General features: G+C 42.2%; 1 protein-coding gene across 3 annotated transcripts in view; it reads left to right on the top strand.

Moving 5' to 3' along the window:
* Window positions 1-17,347, top strand: part of THSD1 (thrombospondin type 1 domain containing 1) — a 31,646-nt gene continuing 14,299 nt past the window's right edge. The window contains exons 1-5 of one of the 3 annotated variants that reach the window (XM_048848691.2): window positions 1-182; window positions 3,491-3,797; window positions 4,186-4,285; window positions 11,209-11,347; window positions 15,507-16,469. In XM_048848691.2, coding sequence (XP_048704648.2) covers window positions 11,290-11,347; window positions 15,507-16,469 — 1,021 coding nt within the window. In that variant the 5' untranslated portion in view covers window positions 1-182; window positions 3,491-3,797; window positions 4,186-4,285; window positions 11,209-11,289. The remainder of the gene's footprint in view (window positions 183-3,490; window positions 3,798-4,185; window positions 4,286-11,208; window positions 11,348-15,506; window positions 16,470-17,347) is intronic. The other 2 variants (XM_048848684.2, XM_075128235.1) reach the window with 2 other exon arrangements.

The raw sequence follows: 17,347 nt of genomic DNA, 5'->3' as shown, positions 1-17,347 counted from the left end.
AGGGGAGCGCCGCGCCGCGCCGCGCTGCGGGGGCGTTGACAGAGCGGTGCCAGTCAGCCGCGGGGCGGCGCGCCCTCAGCCCGGGCGCGGGACTAGCTCCGCTCGGCCGGGACGCGTCCCACTGGGCGGCGGCGGCGGCTGCGGAGCCGGGCTCGGCGGGAGAGAGGCGTCCTTCCCTTCAGGTAAGGGCTCGCTTCGCCCCCAGGCTCGGGCGCCTGGCGGGGTTTGCAGCCCATTGCTCCTGACACGGGCAGCGGGTGGGCGGGATGCGTCTGCTCCCCTGCGCTTGGGTCCTGCGCGGAGCGCTGGAAACGGTGTCCGCTTGGCAGCAGCGCCGGCAGGATCCTCCGAAAGCTCCGCGTCCTGCCGGTCAGCAGCAGCCCCCGACTTGGCGTCGTGTGACAGCTGGCTGGCTCAGTGCGTGCTCCTAACAGGGGCTTGCCGTTACGGCCGCAATTTCCCCAGGCAGAAGGGACCCGGTTCGTGCAAACGCCTACCTAAACGCGGGCTGTTCCTTCTCGGTTCTCTTCCCTGGGGCTCCACGCTGCCTTTTTCAGACAATGGGACAGATCCTGCCTTCAGCGGCGCCGGTGCAACCCCATTCATTTCTATGGGATTGTAGCAGTGTAGCCCTCAAGATAATTGGCAATGATGCACGCTTCTGCAGACCTTTACTTCGTCATAGTAATGAATTGAAATTAAATACTTACTTTTCGTCGTCTTTAAAAAAAATTCACATGAAAATATTTCCAATATCTTGATGCAAACAGTCATATAAGCTTTTTTTTTTAATTCCCTTGGCTAATGTTGTTTGTGCTACAGTTAAAAATATAGCACACTGCATTTCTCTTAACACCTTTTTTCCAACCTCAGTTAGCCTTTCCACCCCCCCTACTTTTTAAAAAAAAAAAAACTAAAACAAAACACTTTTTTCCCCCACACATATACAGCTGTGCCCTCAAGTACAGAAGTTCCTTAAAGCAATGGGACCTGCAGAAAAATGTGAGAATGAAGCTACTTGTGGCTAAAATGTTTTCATGTTACAGCATAGAAAAAATAATCTGGAAATTTAGTGTTACTGAGCCAAACTAGTTCTAACTTCTGCTGACCAACCAATCTCAATACATACAATATTTATACCAGTCTTTATCCTTCATCCTTTTTCCATTGGACCTTCTTTGAAAATGTGTTATGAGAAGTGCTCTGATATGTACCTGTTTAGTCAGTGAGAAGCTTCGATAACCCTGCTAGTTGAAAACTTATAACCAGCCTACATGGAAATGCACCAAAGACAAACTCTCATCTATAGTTGGACTCTTGTTTTTACTGAGCATGGCCTCTCATTTAAACCACTGGATTGAGACTCGGGAGATCTGTTGTCAAGTTCTGTCAGAGGCTTCTTATGAAACCTTGGGCAAATCACTTAGGCCTAGATCCTCAAAAGGTACTTAGGCTCCTAACTTCCATTGGAATCAATGGAAATTAGGCGCCTAAACACCCTTGAGGATTTGGTTTGAATCCCTGTACTTTAATTCTCCATCTGTGAAACTGACATACTTCCCAGGGTGCTGTGTAGCTCCCTTGATTTCAGAAAAGCATCATTAATGAGTGGAGTCCAGGAAGAATTAAATAGCACAGAAAATATTTTAAAAGGGAAAGAAAAGAAACCCATAAGGGTAAAAGACTGGATGCTTGAATTCCATCTCTGATGCCACCAAAGGCAATACAGTATATTTAATTCTTGACATTCATTATTTATTCTTCCTTGAAAGTTCTTCCAAATCCTTTGATATATAGTAAACTCATCATTCATTCCTCACAGCAGTCCTTCAAAAGGAAATCTCATCCATATATATGATCTCTAAACTAGTTCTAGACGTCCTGAGGCTGAAGGTTGCTGGCTACTTGCTGTGAGGTGCTGAGCTCCCTAGCCATATTGATGTCAATAAAAGCTCAGCACTTGGTGAGATTAGGCCCCAAATGTTGGTGGAAGCAGACTTTACCATCTTTGTAGTAATATCTTTCTTACACATGGCATTTCTAGTGCCATTAGTGTCTTTCAACTCAAGACAAGACTTTTAATTTGAATAAAACCACATACAATAACAATGCAAAATTGTCTTGCTCATATGTCCAACACTGATCAGGTTTTGATAAAATATGATGCCACCTAGACTGCTCTGTTGATTATAATGAGTTGGGGGTTTATATTAGAAGATCTGAAATTCCCAGCAGATCTTAACCCTTAAGAAATCAGCTAATCCTAAAGGCAGTTAAAGAGCTACTGGTTAAAAATAAAAGGAGGACTTGTAGCACCTTAGAGACTAACCAATTTATTTGAGCATGAGCTTTCGTGAGCTACAGCTCACTTCATCAGATGTATACCGTGGAAACTGCAGCAGACTTTATATACACACAGAGATCATGAAACAATACCTCCTCCCACCCCACTGTCCTGCTGGTAATAGCTTATTACCTTATTATTACTTATTATTTATAATAAGTTATATATATTATATATATATATATATATATATAATATATAATTATATATTATATATTATATATATATATTATAATTATATATATATATATATATAATTACTTATTATTGCTGGTATATATTATATATTATATAAATTATATTATATATATATAATATAAATTAATTAATTATAATTAATATTATATATTAATTATAATTATTATTATTATATATTATATATTATATATAATATATATAATTATTATATATATAATATATATAATTATTATATATATTATATATATAATATAAATTAATTAATTAATTAAAATATAAATTATATATTATATATATATAATAATTATATATAATTATATATATATATATAATTATAATTACTTATTATTGCTGGTAATAGCTATTACCAGCAGGACAGTGGGGTGGGAGGAGGTATTGTTTCATGATCTCTGTGTGTATATAAAGTCTGCTGCAGTTTCCACGGTATACATCTGATGAAGTGAGCTGTAGCTCACGAAAGCTCATGCTCAAATAAATTGGTTAGTCTCTAAGGTGCTACAAGTACTCCTTTTCTTTTTGCGAATACAGACTAACACGGCTGTTACTCTGAAACCTGGTTAAAAATAATTAGTCACCTTTCCTGAAGTACAGATAATTAGAAATAAGAAACTTTAAAATAATATTTTCTTTTCACAGTTTATACCGTTTGCATTCTTTTCATGTTGGGCAATATAAAGGAACTTGTCAGCCAGTTTCATACTTGTGCTGATATTGAGTTTCTGGTTGATTTCACACTCAAGTTCTCCAGCACTAGTAAGATGCTTCAATGTTTAGTTTGCAGAGACTGTTGAAGAACATTTATTAATGAACAAACATTAAGCACACTGTTTTTCACCAGATTTTAAAAAAATCCTGGCAACATTTCTGTTGGTCTTAGATTTTGTAAAATTTTATTTTCCCCGACCATTTTTATTTTGTTCCTGACAGTGTCCCTGGCCAGTTTCCTGATGAGCTGCTAGGGGACACTATAGTGTGGATGAAAGAGCTGCTGTGGAGGAGAGGCTCAATCATGAGTCTTGAGAGGAGCCAGTCCAGACTTGAGACTATTCGCTTGCCTGTCTCCGGAACTCCTCTCATCCTCCAAGTCTGCCTGCTCAGTGTGCCACTCCTCCTCCCACTGCTTGGTCCCACCCTGCTCCTGAGTCCAAGAAGTTGCTGAGGACAGGGAGGCACTGGCATGGTGTCAGCATCTTATCTGAGTAGAGAAGCAGGAGGGAAGTGGCTGATAGCTCAGGTGAGATGAATGGATCTCTTTGTCTATTGCAGAGGAGGGGTGCGGTTCCAAGGCTTCTCAGGGTGGGTAAAGGGGAGCAAGAGAAGATTGGGGATCTGAGAGGGAGGAGGAGGGTGAGCACTTGCTGTTGGGAGAAGTGCGGGAGCCACCAAAACTGCTGCTCCCCTTAACACTGAAGTGGGTCAGAATTGTGAGAGTGGAAAGATGTTGCTTTAAGTCAAGTTCATTTTATAACCTTATTGAACTAAATCCTCAAGTAGTGTTCATTAAGTATCTGGTTAACTATTGAAGGCCTTTGAAGTGTAGTATATAATCTGCTTTATATGAAGACTTACCTTCCTTTACAAAGAGGGAATATTTGCTGCATAATATAATGATTCTCCTACAGAAGCTGGTAATGAACAGATATTTGTGCCATCACACTGGCTCTTGGATCTTTGGCAGTTGCTGTAAAAACGGATCCGGAAATTAAAGGAATCCACTGGGTGGTAAAGAGTTTTCTATCTATTTTATATAAAATCAGTAGAGTCAGCAGCATGACTATGAAGCAAGAGTCCTGTAATTTTTAGTATGTGGGAAAACTCATTTGAATAGGTGAAAACAGTCTATGTAAATTTAGCAGGCTGTGTCCCATAAGTCCACTTGACTTAAATATACTAGTCTGTCAATATTTGCACCAGGCTGAGATGGGAGAAAAAGATGGAGGGAGCAATAAGGGGAGAGGATTGAGGCATGTGTATGGAGCCACAGAGGGAACAGGAAGAAATGAGAACAGAGATGTAAACGGGTATAGGATTGAAACTGAAGCTCAGAACTTGAAATGTGAGACTGCAAGCTCTTCACTACACTGAGAGTTTTTAGCAGTTCTTTCACAGTTGGTCACCAACTGCTGATGCTCCAGCAGTGCTAGCGAAGGTGAGAACACTAGTGTAGACTGCATGCAAACATTTTTATCACTGTATTGAAGCCTTCTCTGAGCAGATCTAGACAAATCGGTGGTAAACACACTGGCACTTGATCTGTATTAGTGCTTCCACCAGTTGAGCAGCATTGGTACTAGGCCAGTGGTGGGAGAATTTCTAAAATTCTCCATGTAGGTACAGCCTAAAACAGTGGCTCTGAACCTTTCCAGACTACTGTACCCTTTTCAGGAGTCTGATTTGTTTTCCATACCCCCAAGTTTCACCTCACTGAAAAACAACTTGCTTACAAAAATCAGACATAAAAATACAAGTGTGACAGCATGCTATAACTGAAAAATTGCTGACTTTCTCATTTTTACCATATAATTATAAAATAAATCCACTGGAATATAAATATTGTACTTACATTTCAGTGTATATTATGTAGAGTAATATAAACAAGTCACTGTATGAAATTTTAGTTTGTACTGACTTCGCTAGTGCTGTTTATGTAGCCTGTTGTAAAGCTAGGGAAATACGTAGATGAGTTGACATACCCCTGGAAAATCTCTGCATATCCCCGGGGGTACATGTAGTCCTGGTTGAGAATCCCTGTCCTAAAAGACTGGAAAGGATTTAAGGAGATGATTTTATCAGGGGAATTTTGAATAGATGAAAAGGGTAAAGGCCAAAAAAGAGAAGGTTGCAATTATTATTTGCATTACAGTAGCACCTAAAGACCCCAACTAATTCTGGGACCTCCATTGTGCTAGGTGCTGTGCATATGCTTTGTAAGAGAGAATCCTTGCCCCGATAGGTTTATACTCTAAAGAGACAAGACAGGCAAAGGGTGGGATGGGAAACAGAGGCACAGAGATATAATAATAATACCTAGCTCTTATCTAATGATTTTCATCATTAGGTCTCAAAGCGCTTTGCACAGAAGGTCAGTATCCACATTTTACAGATGGGGAAACTGGGGCATTCACCACCGTCACCCCTATCCTCAAGACAACCTCACACACACGCACACTGGAGTCACTCACAGCCACCCCTCACCTCCGATGCACTCCCTCCCTAACACACTGGGGTCACTCACAGCCAATTGTCCTGTTCTGTTCATTCCTGCTGAAGCATCTGGCATTGGCCACTGTCAGAAGACAAGATACTGGGCTAGATGGACCTTTGGTCTGACCCAATATGGCCATCCTTATGTTCTTATGGTAGGAATGGAGGAATTGCCATACAGGACTTACAGTCCACCTGATCTGGTATGTTGTCCCTGACGATGGCCAGTACCACATGTTGCAAAGGGAAGTGCAAGAATACCCATAAAAGGCAGTTATGGAATAATCTGCCCATTTTAACCTTTAGCAGTGAATTTATGTCTTGAGACATAAGGCTTAATTATCACTGTATAATCTGCATCCTCTCTAATATAACTGTGGATGTTCTCACTACCTATATCAATGTCTAATCCTTTTTAGAATCCTGTTAAGGCCTTGGACTCAGTGATGATTACATTCTTCAGATATATGTGGCTTTATTATCATATTACCCTTTACTTATTGCTTTGCAAAGCTGTGCATGCTACTATTAATCAGTCTCTCTGCTGGGTAAGAGAATGTGGAGGAAGGATGGACATGGGGAATACAGGAGAAGAAACCAAGAAAATAACAAACTTTTATGTGATATTCCTCCTATATTCTAGATCAATGACTTTAACAATCTTGTCAATATTAAATGAACTCACTGTGTTTACGATTACTGACAAATTGAATGGTCTGCTTGTGACTGAGAGACTTAAAACTGTCTCACTGTCACCTTTGTGCTCTTCCCCCATCTATTGGTTGTATCTACCTGTGTTCTCTCATCTTAAAATTGGATTATAAACTCTATCGAGCCAGAACTCATTCTTCATTGTGTTTGTACAGTATCTAGCACAGTAGGGTAGACACCATTATAATGCAAATAATAATAATAGCCTTTTTTTGATAATAGTGCCTTTTGGGAGGGTCTTATCTTTTGGGTTGATTGTAACTTCCTTTTCAAACAAATTGTTGCTGCTGCGATCATAGTCGTCGTCCTACTTTTTTTTACTACAAGCTTCATGGAGATTTACTCAATTTACTTTAAAACAAAATTGTGATTAATCTATATAAGTGGAACGAAAATAAAAAATATGCATTGTAGGACGAATTGTCAAAAATGGCATCTATAATTGTGGCACAATCAACTGCAGGTGAAACTGACAAAATTTAGACTTAAAATATCTGATTCACCAATAAAATAGATGGTGAAACTCCAAATTTTAGCACCTTCCCCCTCTGATTAATATCAAAGATGTGCAAACAAATTGTAGATCTAACAGTGATTATTAAATATATTGATAAACCTGAACCAAAAGGGAAGTCTGAGAATCAATGACAGATTTGTATTGATTCATTTTTGTGCTAATGAGGATTCTCTTTAAACACAAACAAAACAGTTAACAGAAAGCAAAGTTATTGATGGTTTTATATATGCAAGCGCTGGAATAAATTGCCTAGGGAGGTTGTGGAATCTCCATCATTGGAGATTTTTTAAGAGCAGGGTAGACAAACACCTGTCAGGGATAGTCTAGATCAGGGGTGGGCAAACTTTTTGGCTCGAAGGCTACATCGGGGTTGCAAAACTATATGGAGGGCCGGGTAGGGAAGGCTGTGCCTCCCCAAACAGCCTGGCCCCCACACTCTATCTGCCCCCCCTCAGAATCCCTGACCCCTCCAACCCCCCTGCTCGTTGTCCCCTGACCGCCCCCTCCTTGGACCCCCACCCCGAATTGCCCCCCAGGACCTCATCCCCTATCTAACCCCTGCTGCTCCCTGTCCCCTGACTGCCCCAATCCCTATCCACACCCCCAACTCCTGACAGGCCCCCTGGGACTCCCATGCCCTATCCAACCCCCCCTGTTCCCTGAGCCCCCCCCCAAAACCTCCCACCCATCCAACCGCCCCCGCTCCCTGAGTGCCCCCCCCATAACCCCTGACCCATCCAACCGCCCCCTGACTGCTGCCCCGGGACCCCCCGCCCCCTTACCATGCCAGAGCCAGTCACGCCACCACGCTGCCCAGCAAGAGCAGTGGGCCAGAGCGCTGGTGACACAGCACGGCCCGCTCAGGCTGCAGGGGAGGGGGGACAGCAGGGGAGCGGCCGGGAGCTCAGGGGCCGGGCAGGATGTGGCCCGCAGGCCGTAGTTTGCCCACCTCTGGTCTAGATAATACTTACTCCTGCCATGACTGCAGGGAACTGGAGTAGATGACCTCTCCAGGTCCCTTCCAGTCCTATGATTCAATGAACACTAGCAATAATCTCTCAGTGCCTATGTGTGCAGAGGTCAGAATCCATGTTGTATTCTCAATTTTAACCAGTCTGTACTTTATATGAATCCTGTTGCTTTAGCGCAGCGGTTCTCAAACTGTGGGTCAGGACCCCAAAGTGGGTCAGGACCCTATTTTATGGGGTCACCAGGGCTCATGTTAGACTTGCTGGAGCCCAATGCCTGGGGCCAAAGAGCAAGGGCTTCGGCCCAGGGAGGCAGGACTCGGGGTTCAGCTTTGGCCCCCACCCTGATCCGGGGCGGCAGGGCTTGGGCAGGCTCAGACTTTGGTCTCCCCTCCTGGGGTCATGCAGTAATGTTTTTTGGCAGAAGGAGGGTCACCGTGCAATGAAGTTTGAGAACCCCTGCTTTAATGCATCGAGATCCTGGGTGACTTTAATTTTCCTGATATCTGCTGGGAGAGCAATACAGCGGTGCACAGACAATCCAGGAAGTTTTTGGAAAGCGTAGGGGACAATTTCCTGGTGCAAGTGCTAGAGGAGCCAACTAGGGGGGGAGCTTTTCTTGATCTGCTGCTCACAAACCGGGAAGAATTAGTAGGGGAAGCAAAAGTGGATGGGAATCTGGGAGGCAGTGACCATGAGTTGGTTGAGTTCAGGATCCTGACACAGGGAAGAAAGGTAAGCAGCAGGATACGGACCCTGGACTTCAGGAAAGCAGACTTCGACTCCCTCAGAGAACGGATGGGTAGGATTCCCTGGGAGAATAACATGAAGGGGAAAGGAGTCCAGGAGAGCTGGCTGTATTTCAAGGAATCCCTGTTGAGGTTACAGGGACAAACCATCCCGATGTGTCGAAAGAATAGTAAATATGGCAGGCGACCAGCTTGGCTTAACGGTGAAATCCTAGCGGATCTTAAGCATAAAAAAGAAGCTTACAAGAAGTGGAAGGTTGGACATATGACCAGGGAAGAGTATAAAAATATTGCTCGGGCATGTAGGAATGAAATTAGGAGGGCCAAATCGCACCTGGAGCTGCAGCTAGCGAGAGATGTTAAGAGTAACAAGAAGGGTTTCTTCAGGTATGTTGGCAACAAGAAGAAAGCCAAGGAAAGTGTGGGCCCCTTAATGACTGAGGGAGGCAACCTAGTGACAGAGGATGTGGAAAAAGCTAATGTACTCAATGCTTTTTTTGCCTCTGTCGTCACGAACAAGGTCAGCTCCCAGACTGCTGCGCTGGGCATCACAACATGGGGAATAGATGGCCAGCCCTCTGTGGAGAAAGAGGTGGTTAGGGACTATTTAGAAAAGCTGGACATGCACAAGTCCATGGGGCCGGACGAGTTGCATCCGAGAGTGCTAAAGGAACTGGCGGCTGTGATTGCAGAGCCATTGGCCATTATCTTTGAAAACTCATGGCGAACCGGGGAAGTCCCGGATGACTGGAAAAAGGCTAATGTAGTGCCAATCTTTAAAAAAGGGAAGAAGGAGGATCCTGGGAACTACAGGCCAGTCAGCCTCACTTCAGTCCCCGGAAAAATCATGGAGCAGGTCCTCAGAGAATCAATCCTGAAGCACTTAGATGAGAGGAAAGTGATCAGGAACAGTCAGCATGGATTCACCAAGCGAAGGTCATGCCTGACTAATCTAATCACCTTCTATGATGAGATTACTGGTTCTGTGGATGAAGGGAAAGCAGTGGATGTATTGTTTCTTGACTTTAGCAAAGCTTTTGCCACGGTCTCCCACAGTATTCTTGTCAGCAAGTTAAAGAAGTATGGGCTGGATGAATGCACTATAAGGTGGGTAGAAAGTTGGCTAGATTGTCGGGCTCAACGGGTAGTGATCAATGGCTCCATGTCTAGTTGGCAGCCGGTGTCAAGTGGAGTGCCCCAGGGGTCGGTCCTGGGGTCGGTTTTGTTCAATATCTTCATAAATGATCTGGAGGATGGTGTGGATTGCACTCTCAGCAAATTTGCCGATGATACTAAACTGAGAGGAGTGGTAGATACGCTGGAGGGCAGGGATAGGATACAGAGGGACCTAGACAAATTGGAGGATTGGGCCAAAAGAAATCTGATGAGGTTCAATAAGGATAAGTGCAAGGTCCTGCACTTAGGACGGAAGAACCCAATGCACCGCTACAGACTAGGGACCGAATGGCTAGGCAGCAGTTCTGCGGAAAAGGACCTAGGGGTGACAGTGGACGAGAAGCTGGATATGAGTCAGCAGTGTGCCCTTGTTGCCAAGAAGGCCAATGGCATTTTGGGATGTATAAGTAGGGGCATAGCGAGCAGATCGAGGGACGTGATCGTCCCCCTCTATTCGACATTGGTGAGGCCTCATCTGGAGTACTGTGTCCAGTTTTGGGCCCCACACTACAAGAAGGATGTGGATAAATTGGAGAGAGTCCAGCGAAGAGCAACAAAAATGATTAGGGGTCTGGAACACATGACTTATGAGGAGAGGCTGAGGGAACTGGGATTGTTTAGTCTGCAGAAGAGAAGAATGAGGGGGGATTTGATAGCTGCTTTCAACTACCTGAGAGGTGATTCCAGAGAGGATGGTTCTAGACTATTCTCGGTGGTGGAAGAGGACAGGACAAGGAGTAATGGTCTCAAGTTGCAGTGGGGGAGGTTTAGGTTGGATATTAGGAAAAACTTTTTCACTAGGAGGGTGGTGAAACACTGGAATGCGTTGCCTAGGGAGGTGGTGGAATCGCCTTCCCTAGAAGTTTTTAAGGTCAGGCTTGACAAAGCCCTGGCTGGGATGATTTAATTGGGGATGGGTCCTGCTTTTGAGCAGGGGGTTGGACTAGATGACCTCCTGAGGTCCCTTCCAACCCTGATATTCTATGATTCTATGATCCTTATATAAAAGCTGACTACTGCAGTCTTTGCAATGGGATTGCTATCCAGACCTTAACAGGTTGGTTGGAAGGGTAAAGCGATAAGAAAATCTCATTGTTCTGATACAGGAACTGACATTGGGGAGGTGAACTTTGTTATATACTGAATTGTAGCCATGCATGTCTAGGTGCACTGGAGATATGTAGCTGATTGTAAGGTGGATAGAAGAGGAAATGGAGATATTAAGTATTTGTCAAAAGTTTTTCAACTAATGTTCAGGGTTTTTTTCTTTTATGAAGCAAATTCAACAGGGTTCTAATTTTTTGAAGTTTTAATTTTCAGGTGTTCTTGAAAAAAGTGTGTGCGCTTTGGGGGTGAAAAAGGACATGAGGAATAAAAGGACCTGGGAGCCCACTGATCAGAATGAAACAGATGTTGAAAGATTTTTCAAATCTATTGTTAGTTGTGCTCTGTGATTATGGTGAGTATTGTAACTCTAAAAGGCGTACTGTAGATATTTAACTAAAGTCATTTGAAAATGTTAATGTGTAGTGGTGTTAACAGATGATCTGGTTCATTGGGAACATGCACAGAATCCATCTCAAGAGTGCCCAGAAATATAGTCCTGGACTTGTGAAAAATGTAAATGACTTAACTGAAGGCTGTATTTGTATCAGAACGGAAGGAGGACCTTCTCCAGCTGTGGATTTGTTCAGAATAAGAAACATAATATACTGAACAGATTTCTGTGGGTATCAGCAAGCAATCCTGGCTGTCACCAGTAACTAACTGAGCAATGTTGTATGGCAAACCTTCTATATCACTGTAGTTCACATAATTCAAAGGAAGTGGGGGAATGTAGAGCAATGAAAATTTTTTCCAATGCACTTAAGTGATGTAGGAGCCCTAAATGCCAGTTTTCAAAAGTGACAGGCACCTAGGTGCTTAAAAACCATTGACTTTTCAGAGAGACATGAGTTACTAAGTGTCTAATTCACTTTGAAAATGGGGTTTAAGCTCCTAATTCACTTAGATGTTTTGAAAATGTTATCCCTGACATTTAAATTAAGTGAAGTTGGTATTTTGACTCTCAGTACATTTTCAAGCTCAAGCAAGAAAATTAAGCTATGCATTGCTCAACCTTAGTGTACAGCCTTGAAAAGTTTGGAGTCCTGATTTAGTCTGCTTCTATGGATGTGGTGTGGTAACAAGCTGCACACTGGCCAAAAAGATGAAGACCAGATATAAATGGTGCAAAATTTACAGCTATTTGCTCTCAAAATATGTGTGAGAAACTGAATTACAGACAGTTATTAAATACTGCACCTGCCCCGTTACACAAACCCACATCTTTGCTCCCAGCACTATGACAAGAGATCAGTTCTACATTTAACAGGCCTTTCAATTGTAACAGTTTGGGATGTAATCTAGCTCACAATAGAAATGGGGACATTTGTTTTTTGTGATGGCATGTAGATGTCCATCCAAGGATCTCAAAGCATTTTACAGATATTAACGAAGTAAGTCCCAAAGCACAGCACCCCTGTGAGGCAGATAAGTGTCATTCTCATTTTGCAGATAACTTCTCTGTGCCTCAGATTCCTAAGTGAGTTGCCTGCGGTCTCACAGGAGAATTATAGCAGAACTGGGATCTCTCTAGGTCCTGTGCGTTAGATATTGTCTTTCCCTGCTAGTCAAAGCATGTTCCAGAATAATTTGATAACCTGCACAAGCATGCTCATGCCACAATTAGATTTAAAGTAAAACCACTCCGTTTATAATGAAATGACGTCATTTTGACATGCTGCACCACATCTTAGATGGGGAAAAAATGCTGCTGCTATCATTGCTTTTATTTTCAGCTCTTTCACTCCTCAAGCATCTCTGTGATGCAAATTAGTAAAATAAAATGAGTTTTTCAAAGAGACCTTATTAAGGGAACAAGAGCCAACTATCCCACTGCACAGGAAAGATGGGAAGAGACCACTCTGGCTTAATTAGTCAATGATTTGAAGCTCAAAAGAGAGACCTACAAAAAGTGGAAACTAGGTCAAATTACAAAGGCTGAATATAAACAAATAACACGAGTATGTAAGGACAAAATTAGGAAGCCCAAGGCACAAAATGAGATTAAACTAGCTAGAGACATAAAGGGTAACAAGAAAACATTCTATAAATCCATTAGAAGCAAGAGGGAGACTAAGGACAGCGTAAGCCCATTCTCAGTGAGTAGAGTGGGGTGGGAAATAATCACAGAAAATGTGGAAATGGCAGAAGTGCTAACAGACTTTTTTGTTTGTTTTCACCAAAAAGGTTGGTGGTGATTGGATGTCTAACATAGTGAATGCCAGTGAAAATGAGTTAGGATCTGAGGCTAAAATAAAAGAAGAACAAGCTAAATATTACTTAGACTAGTTACTGTCTTCATGTTGCCAGGGCCTGATGATATACATCCTAGAATACTCAAGGAGCTGACTGAGGAGATATCTGAGCCATTAGCAATTATCTTTGAAAACTCAGGGAAGACGGGAGTGATTCCAGAGGACTGGAAAAGGGCAAATATAGTGCCAGTCTATAAAAAGGGAAATAAGGACAACATGGGGAATTATTGACCGGTCAGTTTAACTTCAATAACCAGAAAGATAATGGAGCAAATAATTAAGCAATCAATTTGCAAACACCTAGAAGATAATAAGGTGATAAATAACAGTCAGCATGGATTTGTCAAGAACAAATCATGTCAAACCAACCTAATAGCTTTCTTTGACAGAGTAACAAGCCTTGCGGATGGGGGGAAGTGGTAGATTTGGTATATCTTGAGTTTAGTAAGGCTTTTGATACTGTCTCACATTGACTTTCTCATAAACAAAATAGGGAAATCCAACCTAGATGGGGCTACTATAAGGTGGATGCATAACTGGTTGGAAAACCATCATTACCAGTGGTTCACAGTCAAGCTGGAAGGGCATATCAAATGGGATCCTGCAGGAATCAGTCCTGGGTCTGATCTGTTCAATATCTTCATCAGTGATTTAGATAATGGCATAGAGAGTTCACTTATAAATTTTGCTGACAATACCAATCTGGGAGGGGTTGCAAGAGCTTTGGTGGACAGGAATAAAATCCAAAATGATCTGGACAAACTGGAGAAATGGGCTGAAGTAAATAGGATGAAATTCAATAAGAACAAATGCAAAGTACTCCACTTAGGAAGGAACAATCAATTACACACATGAAAAATGACTACCTAGGAAGGAGTACTATGGAAAGGGATCTGGGGGTTATAGTGGATCACAAGCTAAATGAGTCAAGAGTGTAACACTGTTGCAAAAAAAAAGCAATCATCATTCTGGGATGCATTAGCAGGAGTGTTGTAAGCAAGACACAAGAAGTAATTCTTCTGCTCTTCTCCCCACTGATAAGGCCTCAACTGGAGTATTGTGTACAGTTCTGGGTGTCACATTTCAGGAAAGATGTGGAAAAATTACAGAAAATCCAGAGGATTAATGATTAATTATAAATGATTAAAGGTCTAGAAAACCTGACCTATGAGGGTGGATTGAAAAAACTGGGTTTGTTCAGTCTGGAGAAGATTGAGGGGGGCCATGATAACAGCTTTCAAATACATGAAAGGTTTTTCACAAGGAGGAGGGAGAAAAATTGTTGTTCTTAACCTCTGAGGATAGGACAAGAAGCAAGGGGCTTAAATTGCAGCAAGAGAGGTTTAGGTTGGACATTAGGAAAAACTTCCTAAATGTCAGGGGAGTTAAGCACTGGAATAAATTGCCTAGGGTGGTTGTGGAATCTCTGTCATTGGAAGTTTTTAAGAGCAGGTTAGACAAACACCTGTCAGGATGGTCTAGATAATTCTTAGTCCTGCCTTGAGTGCAGGGGACTGGACTAGAAGACTTCTTGAGGTCCCTTCCAACGCTACACTTCTATGATTCTATGAAAGATTTGTAAACTAGCAGTATGAAAAGTGGCTTCAAAAAGCATCATATAGTATTGTTAATTTGTATAACTTGGGTGGTATTTTCTACACTTCTGCTTTTAGAAACTCCAATTCTATTTTTTTTCATTATAGTAAAAGTAAGTGGAACAGCAGCAGGACATTGTGAAGCTGGGAGAGATCTTGATTTTGAATAAAAGATAAAGAAGGATAATTCAGAAGTGGGACCTCAAATTACTTTTGCTTGATAGATTTTAAAGTTGGGAACTACAAAAGGCCTTCATAACTAAGATATGAATTTTTAAGGGATCTTTTCTGTAAGGTTGTCCTGTAATTAAGCTTTATAAATAAAATGGTTATTAATTGTAAAGCAGTGGTTTCCAATTGCTGCTAGACATCACCTGCTCTGATACTTCAGGCTTGTGTGACTGATGTTCTCTGCTCTTCCCGTTGTGCACACTGTTATTTCTGATGGAGCTTGACTTGCTCCAAACCACAGCTCTGCATGAATGGAAAGGGGTGAGCGCCAGTTGGTATAGCCAAGGTCTTACTCGACTAAATTGATTCATTTGCTTTGAAAGGATTGGGCACCACTTCTTAAAGCAGCTAATTGTCCATAATATTAATGAAATGTGTGGTATTCACTTTTCTTTTTGCTTATTAACAATTTTGTGAAACTCTTTTCTTTCAGTTCTTGGTGAAATGGAATATCTCCTCTTGGAGCGACCACGTCATGTAGCCTTAAGTAACGACACAGTGTCTGTTGATTTTCAGTACTTTGTCAATGGTAATGTGACAGCAAAGAATGTATCCATCCTACTGCTGGATGCCAGCACCAACCAGACGATTGCAAAAAAACAGCTTCCACCAAGCCAGTTACAGGGAATGGTAGGGTTTGAATGTTTCTATTTCAAGAGTGCTGGGGACTATTGGTTCAGAATGATCTCTGAGATTGATAATGGCACTGAAATTCACTGGAGGGGTGGGAGCACCCTCCTAAGTGTGGAATGGCCTGTATTTCACATTGACTTGAACAGGACCTCTGAGGCGCTCAGGAGTTTCCTTCAGGTTGGACTTTTCACGAACAAACAACTGTGTGCTATGAATGAGAGAGTGGTTTCGTTGGACGTGATATTCACCAACAGCCTTTATGAACTAGGAAGATTAAGCTCTGATGAGGCATTGGGAATGCGAACTACCAAAGGAATCTTTCTCTCTGGATCCCAGTGGGTTGAGTTTGACTGCCCACCTATTGATCAAGACATGTATGTCACTGTGTTACTGAAATCATTAGAGACCAACTCAGTCATCACCTCAACAGGGCCCATAGACCTCATCCACAAATTTGGATACAAGCTAGTGGTGGCACCAGAAGTGATGTGCAAGTCGTCCATTCTGGTGTTTATTGTCTCCCCTCCATGCATGGCCATCAATGGGAAGGTTGCTGTGTATAAGGAAGCTCTCAGACGTCCTGGTGAAAGAACGATGTGGCTAGATGAAAATGTCCTACGCCCAGGGAGCAACAGAACAGAATTTAACTGCACTTTGTTTGACATGGGGAAAAATAAATATTGCTTTGAACTTTTTGACATTTCAAGCCAAAGCCAATCGCCCCCAAGAGTTAAGGAATGTATGGTGATCCGAAGGAATATAGGTTTGTATTGATATTTTCTGTCTTTAATTAGAAACCCTGTAGGAAAATGACCATCCTTCTATATTGTCAATAAGGATGATAACCTGGATTGATGAAGTTGTAGCTTTTTGAGTCTCATAGCACCAGACAAAATAAGTCATGATTAACTGCTGATGGAATAAAATTTAGTTTGTGTGTGAACAGATACACCAGGATAGTTGATAACAGGTGGTACTGCAATGGTTTAATGTCACCACTACATTAGAGGTACTCTAACCACAAGTCCAAACCTGCCATGCCAGTGGATTATCTGGATATCTAGTCCCAATAGGAACTAAAATCTGGTAATCGCAAAGAATTACATGAGAAACTGCTATAGTGGCTAGGGGCCAATTTCGCGCCCATTTGAAATTACTGGGAGTTTTGCTAATGTGATCAGGATTTGGCCATAATGGAAGAACTCTCTCCTGGGTGCATAGCTCATAGGTTTCTTTGGCAGTCTTTCAGTTGGGAATGGTAGATTGGCATCCCAGGTTTGGTAGTGCTCACAGTATCATGGAGGGGAGAGGTGAGTGTCAAAATCACTACTGATTCATGGAGGGCAGTTGTAACTAGAGACTGGCTAAGGAGGTGGTGTTTAGATGGGGATGGGGTTTTGAGGGTGGTTTATGTTCAAGGATAACCCAGGGACAGACGCCACTCCATTCTCATGAGCTATTGTGCAGTTTCTGTTGACCCTAGTCCACAATGTGAAAATGAGATCGTTCTAGTTTTGGACCTGACCTGGAATCAAATTCATAGGTCAGATTCAAATCCAGGGGTATAACCAATTGTCACTCCCACAAAATTCAAAGTGTTTTAGATAAGAGCTTCCGATTCTGGCCCATCCCTAATTTTAA

The sequence above is a fragment of the Caretta caretta genome, chromosome 1 (assembly GCF_965140235.1).
Source record: "Caretta caretta isolate rCarCar2 chromosome 1, rCarCar1.hap1, whole genome shotgun sequence".
In the NCBI taxonomy this organism is placed as follows: Eukaryota; Metazoa; Chordata; order Testudines; family Cheloniidae; genus Caretta; species Caretta caretta.
The sequence above is the reverse complement of the archived record's forward strand: the minus strand, read 5'-3'. Positions and strand labels throughout refer to the sequence as shown.